The sequence below is a fragment of the Arvicanthis niloticus genome, chromosome 8 (genome assembly GCF_011762505.2).
Source record: "Arvicanthis niloticus isolate mArvNil1 chromosome 8, mArvNil1.pat.X, whole genome shotgun sequence".
NCBI lineage: Eukaryota > Metazoa > Chordata > Mammalia > Rodentia > Muridae > Arvicanthis > Arvicanthis niloticus.
This window is the reverse complement of record NC_047665.1, coordinates 46,534,357-46,549,422: the sequence shown is the minus strand read 5'-3', so window position 1 is coordinate 46,549,422 and position 15,066 is coordinate 46,534,357. Positions and strand designations below refer to the sequence as shown.

The window sequence follows — 15,066 nt, the reverse complement described above, 5'->3', positions numbered from 1 at the left end:
TCTCTTGAATTTTTAGTTTTATAGTGAACCAAGAGAAACTGGGCCAATTAAATAACTTCAGTTTCTATGAGCACTTACTTACAAGACAGCCTAGTACCTAGTTAATGATATAAAACAAACACATGTAGACAGTGCATACACATATAATCAATCATACATACATGATTTAAAAAAACAAGATTTTTTTCACATTATTATTTTGAGGAATTATTTATATCTTTAGTCATCCTCTTTGTGAAAAGGTAATGTAATACAAAAATCTTTGGTAAACATATATATTTATTGTTTTATACATACTCTGGCTCTAATAAAACCTTTACACTTAAATTTTTAAGAGGATGGGGAACTGGGGGGTAGCAACCAGAAAGTCCCAGATGCCAGAAAAGCAAGAAGCTCCCAGGACCCAATGGGGATGACATTAGCTGACATACCCAACAAAGGAAAGAGAGAACCTGTAAAGATCATATCCAGAGATTAGGCACAGCCCCCGGTTGAGGGATGGGGCGACCCACCCATCTCAAAATTTTTAATCCAGAATTGCTCCTGTCTAAAGGAAATACAGTAACAAAGAGTGGAGCAGAGACTGAAGGAAAGGCCATCCTGAGACTGCCTCATCTGGGGATCCATCCCACAAGCAGCCATCAAACCTAGACACTATTGCTGATGCCAAGAAGTGCTTGCTGACAGGAGCCTGATGTAGCTGTCTCCTGAGAGGCTCTGCCAGAGCCTGACAAATACAGAGGCTGATGCTTGCTACCAACCACTGGATTGAGCAAGGACACCCGAATGAAGGAGTTAGAGGAAGGACTGAAGGAGCAGAAGGGGTTTGCAATCCCATAGGAATAACAGTACCAACCAACCAGATCCCGCAAAGTTCCCAGGGACTATATCTCCAACCAAAGAATACACATGGAGGGACCCATGGCTCCAGCTGCATATGTAGCAGAGAACTGCCTTATCTGGCATCAGTGGGAGGGGAGGCCCTTGGTTGTGTGAAAGCTTCATGCCCCAGCATAGGGGAATGCTAGGGCAGGGAGGTAAGAGTGGTTAGGTGGGGGTGGAGGAGCACCCTCATAGAGGCAGGGGGTGGGGAATGGTATAGGGGGTTTGCAGAGGGGAAAGCTGGAAGTGGGATAACATTTGAAATGTACATCAGTAAAATAACCAAAAAACAAAAACAAAAACAAAAAAACAAACAAACAAAACAAAAAAAAAAACTTAAAATAAGCAAAAAAAAATTTTTGGAAAAAAAATATGATTTTATGTTACCCAGAACTATTATTCAAGTGTGAAATAAATTTTTAATCGGCATATTAATTCAGAATCTCTTTAGGAAGAAAAACCTTATCAAAATCTATGTATATCACTTTAAATTTTATAGCTTAATAAAATATGACTCTAATGATTATTGTTTTATATTAACAGTAAGTACTTTTGGGTTTTGTGAAATAATTGATAGACCCAAAGATATTATTTTATAAACTTTTAAGATATTCAGAGTGCCAAGTTTATGAAATGATATATATTCTTCAGGCATTACTAAAATATTCACATTTTATATATACACATATGCGTTTTGATTAGGCATGCCATAAATAATGTTTTAGCATACCATAAAATAAATTTAAAAAAACACTGATATGGTCACAGCTTTTAAAATTTTCTCTTGACACAAACAACACATTAAAACATTTATCACAGATACATATGACACAATTATAATCTAGGTGCACCTAGTTTTTAAAGGTAGACAGTTTATTTAAATGGTTTGATTATTTTATGTGTATGGATGTTTAGTCTGTGTGGCAGATAAATGCAGTGCCCGTGGAGGCCAGAATAGGCATCAGAATCTTTGGAACTAGAGTTCCAGATGATTTTGAGTCACTATGTAAGTGCTATACTCAAACCAGGTCCTGTGGAAGAGCCACCAATGTTCTTAACCCATAAACCATCTTTCTAACTTCTAAAAAAAAAAAAAAAAAAAAAAAAACCCTCCCATAAAGTTAAAACAGAGTTTAAATGTATCTATTTTGACCTTAACAATTACAGAGGTCAAAGGTCAGCCTATTCTTCAGAACATTACAGGGAAAGGAGCAGCTAATACACCCCAACCCCAAATCCATGCTATCATCATTACAGAAGGCATAGGTAATAGGCAGGAAAGCCAAATTATCTGTGGTTAAACCTTTCCATTTTTCCCAAACACTTGTGGGTCGAAAGTTTAATTGTCACACACAGAAAGCTGCCTGGGGTACCAGATGGTAGTTTAACTCTAAACACGTCTTCTTTCTGGAAACTTTATCTTCCTCTGCCCCACCCCCCACCCCACTTTCCCCCTTCCTCCTGAAAATAAAACTTGCAAGCCTCTCAATGTTAGCTAGGAATTTGTGTTTTGGATCAGAATTGATTTTGTGATTTGGATCAGAACCCTCCACCCTCCTCCACTGGGTCTTGGGGTTATCTTTTATAAAAACATTTTATAAAATCATGAATGCACGCAAGGTCACTAGGTTATCAAGCCTTATGTACTTCCAGACAAGTACGAAAGTTCCTTCTGACCCGGGAGAAGGGCATTGTTGGATCTCGCTGTGAGGCCATTACACAGACAACTCTGTTGGGTGGCAGGGAGCAATGCCTCTTATCACTTGTTTCTTTATGGTCAGGCACTCATCGGTTTCCTAAGATACATGTGAAATAAGCAGGAAAAGTCACATAAAAGGGGCATATTCAGGTATCAGAAGAGTAACAAGAGACAAAGGAAAAACGTAATAAATCACTCCAAACGAGACGAAAACCAAGACAAACCAAACCAGAAACCAAAATGTCTTCAAAGGTTTAAAATGGAGCCACAGCTGAAAAAAAGCCAGTAAGAATCCAGAATGGCTTTGGAAATCTAAAAGCAAGCAAGCAAACAAAAAACAATGCCAAATGTCTAGACCAAAATCTTTTAAAACAAACAAATGATATACCATAAACTTTGAAAGCAAACCAAAATCAGAAAGGTATCTATCAAACAGGATCTTTAAGTGACCAACTCAGACTAAACTAATGGACCATCAGCCTACCCAAGGGAGATTTGAGAGTGTCCTGGATAGAATTCACCAACAATCTACCCGGGGAAAGCACTCCGAGTGGCTTGGACTGAATGGGTCCTTGCTTCCATCCAGGTGACTCCTGTTTCAAGAAGTGCATTATTTCCCTCAGAATCCCATACAGGGTACAATAACTGTCCATGCAAAAACACAGCTGTCACCTTACAGGGAGTTAGAGTTTAGTTTGGAGCCAAATGTGAGTGACCATAGCCAAGGAACACAGATTTGGGCTACCCCCCCCCCAATTCCTTTTCCAACATGGAAATAGTTTCATGAAGTTTTTATAGTGTCAGGACAAAGAAAGTCATAAACAAAACATTTTTTTAAATACATTGTGCAAATATTAGAGAGGCAAGTTATAGACCATTGGAAGAAAGAATCTCAACTCTAAATCTCAGAAGCTATCTGACAAAATTCCTAGCCCTTTGATTGATGAAAAATGGGGCTTTGTTAAGTTAATACATTCCAAAAGATTTTTATCTGTTAGTCATTGGATAGTTATTTTGGCTTTATCTATTAGTCACAGGATGGCAGATGCAACACAGACATAGGCAAGGAACAGCTATTTAGAGGGCTAAGAGTTCTCAAGGTAAATTTGAATTAGGCTCTGGACCCGAAACATTTCAACATCTCCACATCAGACACAACTTCTTTATAGAAATTCTTATTCACAGGAGTAAAGGGGAATCTGGATATAGCAAAGAAAAACAGAAGTCCTTTATAGGCCAGCAACCTACTAATCACACTCTGTGGTGTTTTCTTGTTTTGTTTTCCATTTTGGTTTTGAGACAGGTTCTCATGTAGCCCAGGATGGCCTGGAACTTCCTATGTAACCAAAGCTGACTTTTGCTCCCTAGTGTCTGCCTCCCACCTCCAAGTACCACGATTACAGGCTTTTGTGAGGATGAGATGACGCCTAGGACCTCGTGAATCCTAGACAAGCACTCTGGCATCCTACCAACTAAGCTACAGCATCCCTCCTCAACGGCATCCCTACAGTCATTTCAGCGGGCCTTGGGTGATAACAAATGGTGACTTGTTTCATCCACCCAAAGCATGGCCTTTTATTTCATATCTCCATCTTTTTTTTTTTCTGCTTAATCTGAATCTCTGCCTTTTAATAATATACTGGATAAAGATTTCTGTTTTCTTGAACTTCTCTGGTGTAAACCCCAAAGAAAGAGCAGACAGCATTCTTGCAGTGTGAACAGGTGTTGACGTAAGAACAAAGTGATTGAATTATAATCCCTGGTCATAGAAGTAAATTTTGGTCTTTTTTTTCCCTTTCACACACATGATACTTCCCTGACATCTGTGCAATACAAATATATCTAGAAAGTGTGAAATGAAAAATCTGTTCCACTAAATACATAAAGAGACCCCAAATGAAGTTTCCATGATAGTGTTCATCATCATGGGCACAGATGGTGTCCTCCTCTAGCTCCCCCTCCCTCCCCTCAATGCAGGCTTAAATTTCATCCACTGTATTCATCCAAAAATATCACATGAAAGTAGATAACACTAGCAGAGCCCATCTGCACACAATATTTTTATTTTTCTGTCCTTTGTGCATTCAACTTCAGGCTGATAATTCGAGAAAAGTATGGTTTCTGGTCACACAGTGCTCAGATTGCCCCATGTCTTGTTGCCATAGAAATTCAGTGACCTAGGAATCTAGGGGTCATTACCGAATATCAGCAATAACTACAGTATTGTCAACATCTTACACGGATCACTTGTCATTTTCTCCTCCAATGCCTGTGCCTTAAAACATAATAGCCACTTACTAATAACCCCATGTATGTACATTATAGATTAGGTATATAAAATCAATGTGCTGTTCCATTCCCTAAAATATCTAAAAGAGGCTTTAAAGACACAAATGCCTAGAGCTTATGCTTCAGATGGAGTTGAAAGTCTGTGAAAACACAGGAATATTACAACATCCTTGAAGACTCCAACTGTGCCTCCACCTTACCATAACCTAACTTCTACAAATTCCTCCAAGACTCCATCTGTCTCTCCACGTCACAGTCCCCTGATTTGGAAAAGTAATGCATATAAGTAAACCTCAGTAATCAGAAATGGGTAGGGTGAGTAGCAAGGCATGGATGCTGGTGTCTTCCTTGGTGTAGCCCAGAGGATGAGTGGTACTTTTACCCTTGCATCTAGCCCATGAGATGGCTATTAGTGTTACTGTGGTGCGCATTTTTTAAATGGGGGAGGCGTTCGTTTCAGGAGATTAGGATGACATGAAATACAGGGGGCAAATGAAAATTTGAGAAAGAGAAAAGGGAAGCCTTGACTGTCAAATCCTAAAATTCTAAACATCTCTGAAATTGTACACCTGTTAATGCTGCACTCCAGGAACAAGAAACATCAAGAGCCTCCTTTCTTTAACAGGTTATATTTAGTTATAAAGTTAAGAAAGAATTACTGTAAGTATCTATAGAGAAGAGGGTTGACAGAAGGCTCAACAAGATTACAAGAAAAACTGCATGTGCTCCCAAGTGGCCTTAAGTTACTCTACACCCATACACCATATAATACACAGAAATTTAAAATGTTACTTTGATTATCAATTAATCCTTTTCACCCTAGAGTTTTCGCAATAGAATAAAATAAGTGTAAACAAACAGAATTTTGTTCTCTAAGTGACCTGTAACGTTGTCTGGCTAAACCTCCTACTTTTAAAGAAGAAGAAAGTAAATTCTCTGAGCAGGTAAAAAAGTAAAATGAAAGGGGGGTAGGAGGAGGAGGAAGGAGAAGAAGAAGAAGAAAAAGAAGAGGAGGAGGAGGAGGAGGAGGAGGAGGAGGAGGAGGAGGAGGAGGAGGAAGTAAGTCACAGAGAGAACAGTGACTTAAAACACTCAGAGCTTTGAGTAGGAAGGGTATAAGGAACTGGGCTTTTCTAGTTTCCCAAGGTGTTTTGTCCTGAAGTCTCAATGTTTGTGAGGCATAACTGACTATCCAAGAATCTACATATGTGAAGATTCCATCAAAATAAGATGGCTCAAGAAATGTTGGCCTCTAACTGCTTGATCATTTCAGAAATACAATGTATGGTTGTTAAATGTGTTTTGTACAAATATGGGTCAGTCCATAGCATTTCCTAAACATGGTTGCCATCCTTGCAAGCACTAGATAGTAGAATCCAGACTTGAGGAAGAAGTGACAGCAATACTTTGGTCTTCTGTTTAAGTACAAGTCAGAGGACAGAGTGCTTGGGCCAAACAATTTTCTTTCAAAGCTAAGACAGAACAAAGCAATAGCCAGATAAATTCTGTCAAAATAGAAAGACAAATACAGAGCACTCAAGTAAAAAAAGAAAAAAGAACTTTTTCCCAACCCTCCAGCATTTTAATGTCATCTCTACATCATTTTGTTTGTTTTCTTGGGAGGAGTAAAGCCTCCCTCAGAGGCATCTGCTGAAAGGCCTGCGTTTCAGTCCTTGCTTACCATTTCCATTAAGCATCTTATGTAACCCCTCTCATTCTTCCAACTGACTCATGAAGCAGAAAATACCCACCTTCTTCCTGCCTATACAATTACAGAACATTCCCATGACCTGAAACCATTCAGCAAACACTCTCCATGACAGATCATGTACCAAGCAAAGTGCTAGGTGCTGCCGAGATGAGAGCTGAGTTTGATAGTGCCCTTGTTCTGAGCCTTCAGGGTAACATTTGAACAGGAGGCCCTAGCACATCCACAACTCAGATAACTGCAGTATGATAATACCAACCTAGCTGTGTGAGTGAAATGGCTGTAGGGAAATAGTAGACTATGCCGGGTGGGCACTGGGATTCCAGGATGTTATTTTGATCTGTATCATTTAAGAAAATTAGTGCTCAAATGTGGTGTTTTGTGTGTAGCTTGGCTAGAGTCACTGATTAAATGCCTATCCATGTCTAACTTTTAACAATTACCAAAGTAAAGGGAACACTCTATTTGCCTGTGTAGAAGCACAGTTGTCTGAGTCATGATCATAATGTGAGACAGTAAACCTGATGCAGTTGCTAGTTACTGCCCTGGACAAAATACCGGTTTATGTTCTTCCATTAGAAATAACAGAAATCAGTAGCTGGAAACATTAATTCTCAATCATCAGTGAGCGATTAAAGCTGAAAGTGAGAGAACCTGTTACACAATGCACTCCATGCTCTTCGCTGCCCCGAAGCTCCCCACCCCTGTGAAGCCTCTCTCTTTTGTGGACTAAAATTGATCTGTCTTCAGTCATCAGTTTATTTCACTTATAAGAGAAGTGCTGAGGCTGGAGCTAAAAAAAAATTTAAGATGTAAAAATAATAAGGTCCGTAATAAAACCGTGGTTTGCTTCCATTATTTGGGCTATAATTGTCTTTCCTGAACTGGCTAACTTTTCTTGCCTCCTTAATCACTTAGCAAAAAAGGCTGGAGCTAGAAGGAACCATAGAATTAACTGGACCAACTCATTTTACACTTGAGGATTGAAACTAAGAGTTTTCATCTAATGATTACATTTGCCCTTTAAAAATTGTTCATTGGTAGTCACATCTAGAGCACGGAAGGCAAAGCCTCAACAGGCTCAGCTTTAAAAGCCAACGTGTGAAAGAGAGAAGAGTTGAATGATGCCATATCCACGAATAACAGCAGCTGCAGTCCCTCTGCGTGATAAGCTGTTCCAACTCAGGATGTGGCCTCCTGAACCACGTCAATAATGTCACAATCTGAATAAATTTAGGCAACCATCTTAATGAAAATCTATCCCCCCCACACACACACACAAAAGAGATCTGTCATTCTGCAAAGAAACCAATTGCACTAGACTGGGATCCTAGTGTGGCTCTACCAGAATATGTATTTTTAAAAGAAATATTCCGGACCCCGATTTGCCTGTTGGTCTAGGACTTAAAATAGTTCATTTTACCAATGCCACATTCCAGAGGAGGTAGCAAGTAGAGGGATCAGGCATCAGGGAATTCTGCCACAAGCTACGTCTCAACAAACAAGACACACACATTCACATTACGGTAAGCATGTGGATTGTAATCCCTTCTTAGTGGGAAACACATTTTCAAAATGAATCCCCAAGCTAGAGTAAATTACCGTGATAGCCACAGCCGGAGAGTCCCACTGTTGAGAAACGCAGATCTGGCCACCTGCTTTGAGAAGCCTTGGAACACAGCACCGCTGGGGTCTTTTAAAGCTGGCCTTTTCAGGTAGGGCACCTACCCTCCTAAATGGCCTTTTAAATTCCAGGAAAAGAGAAGCCACCCCTTATCTTTGAACTATGCTGTTCTTCCTGTATCCACTTCTGCTGAATACAGCATAGTTATCTTTTCAAAGAAAGAAGGAAAACAAGGGAGACTCCCACCACTGCAGATCCCAGAAGTAAACCCAAAAACTACAGCAACGTCAAAAAAAAAAAAAAAAAAAAAAAAAAATGTCTTCAGTAGCTAGGAAAATCCCCGCATGCTGTCTGCTGTTAGCTCAATGCAGACTGAGGCTAGCTGTGGCCGGAACCACAGAAAGCTGGGGCATCTCTGCAGCCTGTTTCTCTGCCAGCTCCCCACACCCCCTCCCCACCCCCATGCTCTGAATTTGGCAGGGAAGAAGTTACCCTGCCCAGTCTCTGTGCGCAAGATGAACAGACCACACATCCACACTCCCCAAATTAGTCCAGTGCCTGGGAAATTGAGGCTACAAGGCTGTCAGAAAGCCCTGGAGTGGAGGATGGAGGGCCACTTTGAGCTCTAGGATTTTGCTGCATTGTCACGGCCTGGTAAAGTATGGAGAATGTATCGAATCTCCAGCCAAAAAAAATGGACCGGGTGCGGTTTTCCCAGCGCCCCCTTGTCTGCCCCCCAACTCCTGTCCCCTTCCCCTCCTATGTGCAGGTAACAGTAGGGTGGGCGAAAGGACCAGCTGCTCCCGCTGAAACTCAGGTGGCAGGGCCAGATGAGAGGCACAACCGGCCAGGGATAGGGAGTCGCCTGGGGAACACCCACACCGAGCATCTTCGCATCCAGTCACCACCCAGTAAACTGCACCTGGCCGACGGCTGCAGGAGCCTTTGAGTGTGCACAGAGTTCGAGCGGAAACCATGGGATACAATTGTCTAAAAGCCTTGGTTCACAAGGAGTGGGTGTGGGCTGGGAAGGGGGATTACGTAGGTCTCTCCGCCCCCTCCTCTGCCATCTCCTAGCCACTGGGAGGGCGCCCAGGGGCGGAGGAGGCGCTGCGAACCCGTTTGGGGGCTTCTTTGTTTCTCTTCGGGGCCCTTGGGAGGGCCCGATCAGCCTGCTGTACCCAAGCCTTGAGATGCTAGCCCGGCTTGGGCGGCGACCCGCTCCAAGCCAACAATTGAATCTCGCGGAAGAGAGGGTGGGTAAAAGGGTGGATCCCGGCTTTTGGGAGGGAGGGCGCTGCAGGGGCTTCGCAGGGGTGTAGAGGCCGCCCCAGAAAGTGGATGGGAGAGGGCAAGGAGGGAGAGGCTGGTGGTCTGAGCGTGGCGTCTGCTTACCTTGGCAGCCTCCAACTGGGCACAGATCATGCTCCGGTCCGCACGCAGGTTATAACCGGGGGTCGCACGTGGCTTGCATAGGTGCCAGGCATTGAGGACCTGGTTTGCTAGTCCTGGGCGATCGGCGTCTTTTTCCTTGCTCTGTCTGCTCCGTATCCTGAGCCAGCTACTGTCAGAGCCACCGCCAGGGCTGGAGCAGCTCGCGGCCAGTGAACCTGTGCTAGCCAGGAGGGGGCCTTCTGGGTCAGAGGCGCGTGGTGTTGCAGCTCAAGCAAGGACTCCCGGTGCGTGGCAACGCAGCACACTTTATTGCTTTATCCTCCCTCCCGCATCCCCTCCCTTCCTGCCTGCTTCTCTGTGGGAACCAGACTTGAGAACCAACCAGGAGCCAGGCTTGCTCTCTGTAGCTGTGCTCCGCCCTGCAGCCTCACGCACCCGCACCCTCCTCCTCGCCCCCATAGTAAATATATATATAATTTTTTCCTTGTTACTACGGGCCCCATCCTTCCAACACTCAGCACGCGCCCGCGGGGCTTATCCGGAACCAGGCATGGTTCATCAGTCCCTTTGTGTATATGCAAATGTTGTGTTCGGAAAGGATGAGTACCCACTATGTAGGTAAGTAAGCTAGGTAGGTCAGGTGTTCTCACCTCAATTTTAAGGACCTTCCTTGTCCATCTCACAGATACATTTCACAACATCCTCCAGTCTTTTGACAGCAAGTACCCCAAAACAACGTTGCGGTCACAAATACAATGCTTGTAAATCGCCCCTAAGTATCTATTGTTGGTAAGCTTAGCTTTCCAAACAGGTTTAGTATTAAGCAGCACGCATTGTCAAAATAGTAAAATTGGAAGTAGGAATAATGTAAACCTTTATTTGACCAGCCAACCAAGATGCAAAAGAAAGTGAAACGCTGGTCACTGATTCGGTCTAATTTGGGCTTGCTATGTTCACAAAGTGCAAAGGTTCTGAGCACATAACCACCATTATCTGCTCTTCTGTGCAGTTCACGAAGCTTTTTTATTTCTTCCCGTTTTCCTGCCCAGCACTCCCCCAGGAAAACCATTTTTCACATCTTAGAAGTGTACTTTCCCCCCTTACCCAGGGAATACCCTAGGATTCTTACTATACTTAGTAATGCCTTGCCCTGGTAGTAACCTCTTACTCCAGAACCTTTTTCTGAAGAGCTGATTGGATACATCTCCAACCCATTTATAACAATAAGACGGATGGCTTCTCCGTGATGTTCTTTTTGTCGACTCACCTCTTGTCACTGATTACACTCTTGCAAGTAGAACTTTACAGAAGAAACGAGCCAAGTGAAGCCTCAATGGCGGTCTTCCTCTTCCCCTGGCCTGTCACCTCCCTTCCGGCCTAGGCTCATTACTCCAGGTGCCCAATGATTTCTCAATAGACACTTCTGATCTTTCCACCAGATGAGTTCAAGGCTGACTGTTTTTCAAACCATTTCTAAAAAGCCACATAGAACCCCGAGCACACATTTTACCAGATTTTACATATGAATTAATATGGAGCTTCGGTATGAAGAAAACCTCCAAGAATGGACTTGGCTGAAGTACAACAATAAAAACCAGAATCAACCAAATGATAATACCAACCAGAAATTTGAAAGAAAAAGAAGTAAGCCAACAAATGTCTCTTGTATAAACTAATGTTAAAGGTTTCTGAATACACACAGTCCCAACAAACTGCCACAAAGAATGCTTATTCACCTCAATCAATTGCTAAGTCTTTCCGTCTGATTTTCAGTGTTGCTACATCTACTTGGCTCAAAAAGATTTTCTTCCTGTTGTGTCATGAGGATAACTTGATAAGTCAGCATCTCTCAGTGTGTTGGTGCAACAACGGTCCTGAGCTATGCTTTACTTTCCTCTAGGCACTTTCTTCTTTTGTATTTCTTTTTCTACCAAAGGCAGAAGGTACTAAAGTTTCACACCTTTTGTAATTTTAGAACTTTTAATTAATTAAAATATAATTATATCATGCACCTCCTTTCCCTCCAACACCTCTCATTCATACCCCCTACTTCCGTGAAATGTCTTTATCACATACACACTCAGCAACTTGCTGAGTCTGTTTAGTGTTACTTGTGTGTGTTTTACTGAGACTGGATAATCATTTAGGGGCTCATCCCTGGAAAGGACTAATTCTTTCAGCAGCCTTTATTGCCTGTAGCTCTTCGTATTCATCTTGTATTGGGGCCCTGCACAATAATTCCCACCTATGCTAACTTGTCACCTGGTGCTGTCATTCTTCAGGTCTTATTTAAGCAGCCACATTGTTAAGACGTCCTGTGTGTGGCTTTCTGGACATATTTAGAAGACACAATCTTGCAGCAGACTTCCTGGTCCTCCTGTTCCTACATTGTCTTCCCTGTTGTTCCCTGAGCCTTAGATGTAGAGCTTGTGTTGTAGATACATCAACTGAGGCTGGGCAACCCACAGTCCAGATGTGCTGTGCATTTTGACTAGGTGTGACTTCAGTAATAATCTATGGAAAAGAAGCTCTTTTGATAACTGGTGAAAGCTATACTTAAGTTCGAGTACAAGGATAGATATTTAGAATGTAGTTAAGAACTATACCCGAAGAACTATACGAAGTGAGGTATTCCTCTAAGATCTATGACCTCACCAGCAGTCATTGGTGGTTGGCTGTGATTTCAGTACCAGGCATGATTTCCATCTTGTTGAACAGGTCCTAAGTCCAACAAGACAGTTGGTTACCACCAAGATGTAAATGCTATTTTTTTTTTACCTTTAGGGATATTTTTCTATATTGATCTTTTTGTGTGTGTGATCCATAGGCATCACAGATTAACAGGTAGAATAGGTAACCAAAGTTTTATAGAGCACTTTCTACATGCCTCATCTGCCAGGAACCTATCTCTGCAATGCTCATAAAATCATGACTGGTCAGAGGCCATCTTTGGAAGAGACCTTCAATGTGATGTCAGAAACATACACTATCTAACCAAGGAAAGAAAAGGATAGAACTGTTGAAGCCGCACTCATGGTATAACTTCTGAGAGTGAGGGTCTCTCTTTAGGCTGAATCATATCTGGTTTACAGCACGGAGGCCTGTTATGGGGCAGACGAGCATAAAAGTGGTTTAGCAGTCATTTATTTGGCTTGACCCACAACCTTCTGTTAATGATATGCCTAGCAACCTATTAGCAACTTTAAAACCCCAGCTGCATCCAGCTGTATGCATACCTCACATCAAGCAGTGGAACAAGTTTCTCCTCCTTTTCATGACTATCAAGCATAGATATTTCTAGTCAATCAATATATTTATTCAATCATGCTTTAGTTATAGCAGGGTAGGAGCTGATTTAGTCTAAACTGTTTTAGAGTTGTATACACAATAAGGCAGCCTGTGTCCTCTAAGAGAACTTATAGAGAGAATATTCTACTTATAATCTTATGTTTATTCATAATTTAGTCATAATTCATGTATATGACTAAAATGAAATGTTTTGTAGGAAGGAATATTCATAGTGCTCAAAGGGTCATGATTTTCAAGCCTGTCAATTAAAAGAGTTTCCTTGAACTCCAGAAAAGGAAGACCCAAACAAAAATTGGCCCTGAGTATTCTCACTTAGTGGGCAACTGTCACTCTTGAGAGTGTATTCTAATTTGTTCTATCTCTTTACTTTGAGTAATGTTGCCCTGCTACATTGCAGTCTGTGTGAGCCAAGATGCCAAGAATCTGAAAACATCTAACACCTCAGCTAACACCTCAGACTTGAGGCTTAGGAAAAGAGCTCAGAAGCAAGGCTGCCTAAGGTTAGCCAACAGAGCAAGTTACACATTTGTCCCTTTGCAATGATAGAAAGGATATTTTTAATTTTTGAAGGGGTGGGGGTAAATCTTCATATAAATACTGAGTGGCAGTGGGATTCTTAGAAAGCCTGGGGGCAGTTTTAGGGCAAAGGCCAATTCTAGTCTGGCATTGCATGAAAGAGCATAGATATTTCTCCATATGAAGTTATTCATTCAAAGTTTTTGAAGTATGATGATTTATTAGATTGGAATTCAGAGCATGTAAACCTCTAATTAAACAAGCAATCATTGAACATTTGATAGGAACAGGGACAGGTAAACTGTCAAGCAGAATACATAGAAGAGTTATTTGTCCTATATACACATTCTTTGTCAAACTTGTAATTTTTGAGTAATCTCACTGTGTGGCTTATCTTTTAAGTCTTTTAGTTGTTCTCTCCACGAGAATGTTTACACTTAACAGAGTTCAAATGACCAACTTCTGATATTGTATCTTAGAAATCTTTTGATAAACCTAAGTTACAAGGGTTTAGCTTGGAATGATTTATTTATAGGTGTATATTTATAATTAGGTCTGTGATTTAATGTTACTTCTTGGTTTTGATGTATAGGTCATGATCTATTTTAATTTTGTTTACTTGTTTGTTTATGCATGTCAAGTTATTCCAACACTATCTTTATTAAAGACTCAATTGAATTGCTTTTGCAACTTAAAAAAAAGCCAATTAGATGCTCTCTTCTTTATCCATGGTCCTGGATATTCATATTTTTGCCAATACTATCCTGATTAAATCATCTTGTCATGTTAGTCCCCCAACTCTCTTATTTAGCAAATTATTTTTAATGCTTATATTTCTTTTTTCATACAAAATTTAAAATCAAGTTAATATCTACCAAAAATTTCTTCTTCAATTTTGATTGAGATTATATTAAACTTGTAGGTCAAATTTGGAAGAATTGTTATCTTTAACAAATTTCCAATTCATTAATATCTTATAGTCCGTAAAAGTAGTATAGTTCTATGCATATTTACTTTATTTCTCTTATAAGATGTTGAAATTTATATACGTTATATAGATACTACACAAAATTTGAAAGATGTTTACATAATAATTTCTCTTTTTTGGTGATACTATAAAAGCTATTGATTCTGATCTTTGAATTTTGCCTTATCTTTTAAAAATTGAATTTATTTATTTATTGGGGAGATGCTCACAGTATGCACGTGAAGGCCAGAAGACTATTTAGGATGATGGGTTCTCTCCTTCTATGTGTATATCAGTGATCAAATTCAGATCATCATTATATACAAACTGAATTATCTCATCAACTTTTGAATTTCACTTTCTATTAAAATGCAGCTAGGGTTTGTATTAATATGCATGGACATACTGACATACAGATAAAAAAATTAAACATTGTCATGAAAGTAAAAAGTATATACTCCATCTGGGCAGTGGTGGCACACACCTTTAATTCCAACACTTGGGAGGCAGAGGCAAGCAGATCTTTATGAGTTTGAGGCTAGCCTGGTCTACAGAGTGGGTTTTGATACAGCCAGGGCTACATAGAGAAATGCTGTTTTGGAGAAACAAACAAGTGTGTACTCACCAATCACTAGAGTCAGGACAAGTGACTGAAGCAGTCACATGGGCAAGCAACA

General features: G+C 40.9%; 1 protein-coding gene across 7 annotated transcripts in view; it reads right to left on the bottom strand.

The window, feature by feature from the left end:
• Hecw1 (HECT, C2 and WW domain containing E3 ubiquitin protein ligase 1) overlaps positions 1–9,958 on the bottom strand; it is a 300,520-nt gene extending 290,562 nt beyond the window's left edge. For 3 of the 7 annotated variants that reach the window (XM_076939345.1, XM_076939349.1, XM_076939350.1), the window contains exon 1: positions 9,598–9,958. Coding sequence is in view for 4 of the 7 variants with exons in the window: in XM_076939349.1 (XP_076795464.1) it covers positions 9,598–9,627 (30 nt within the window). In the remaining 3 variants the exon portion in view is untranslated. Of the gene's footprint in view, positions 1–8,180; positions 8,628–9,597 lie in introns of those variants that run through there. The other 4 variants (XM_034510968.2, XM_076939347.1, XM_076939346.1 and 1 more) reach the window with 2 other exon arrangements.
• Positions 9,959–15,066: the final 5,108 nt, after the last annotated feature.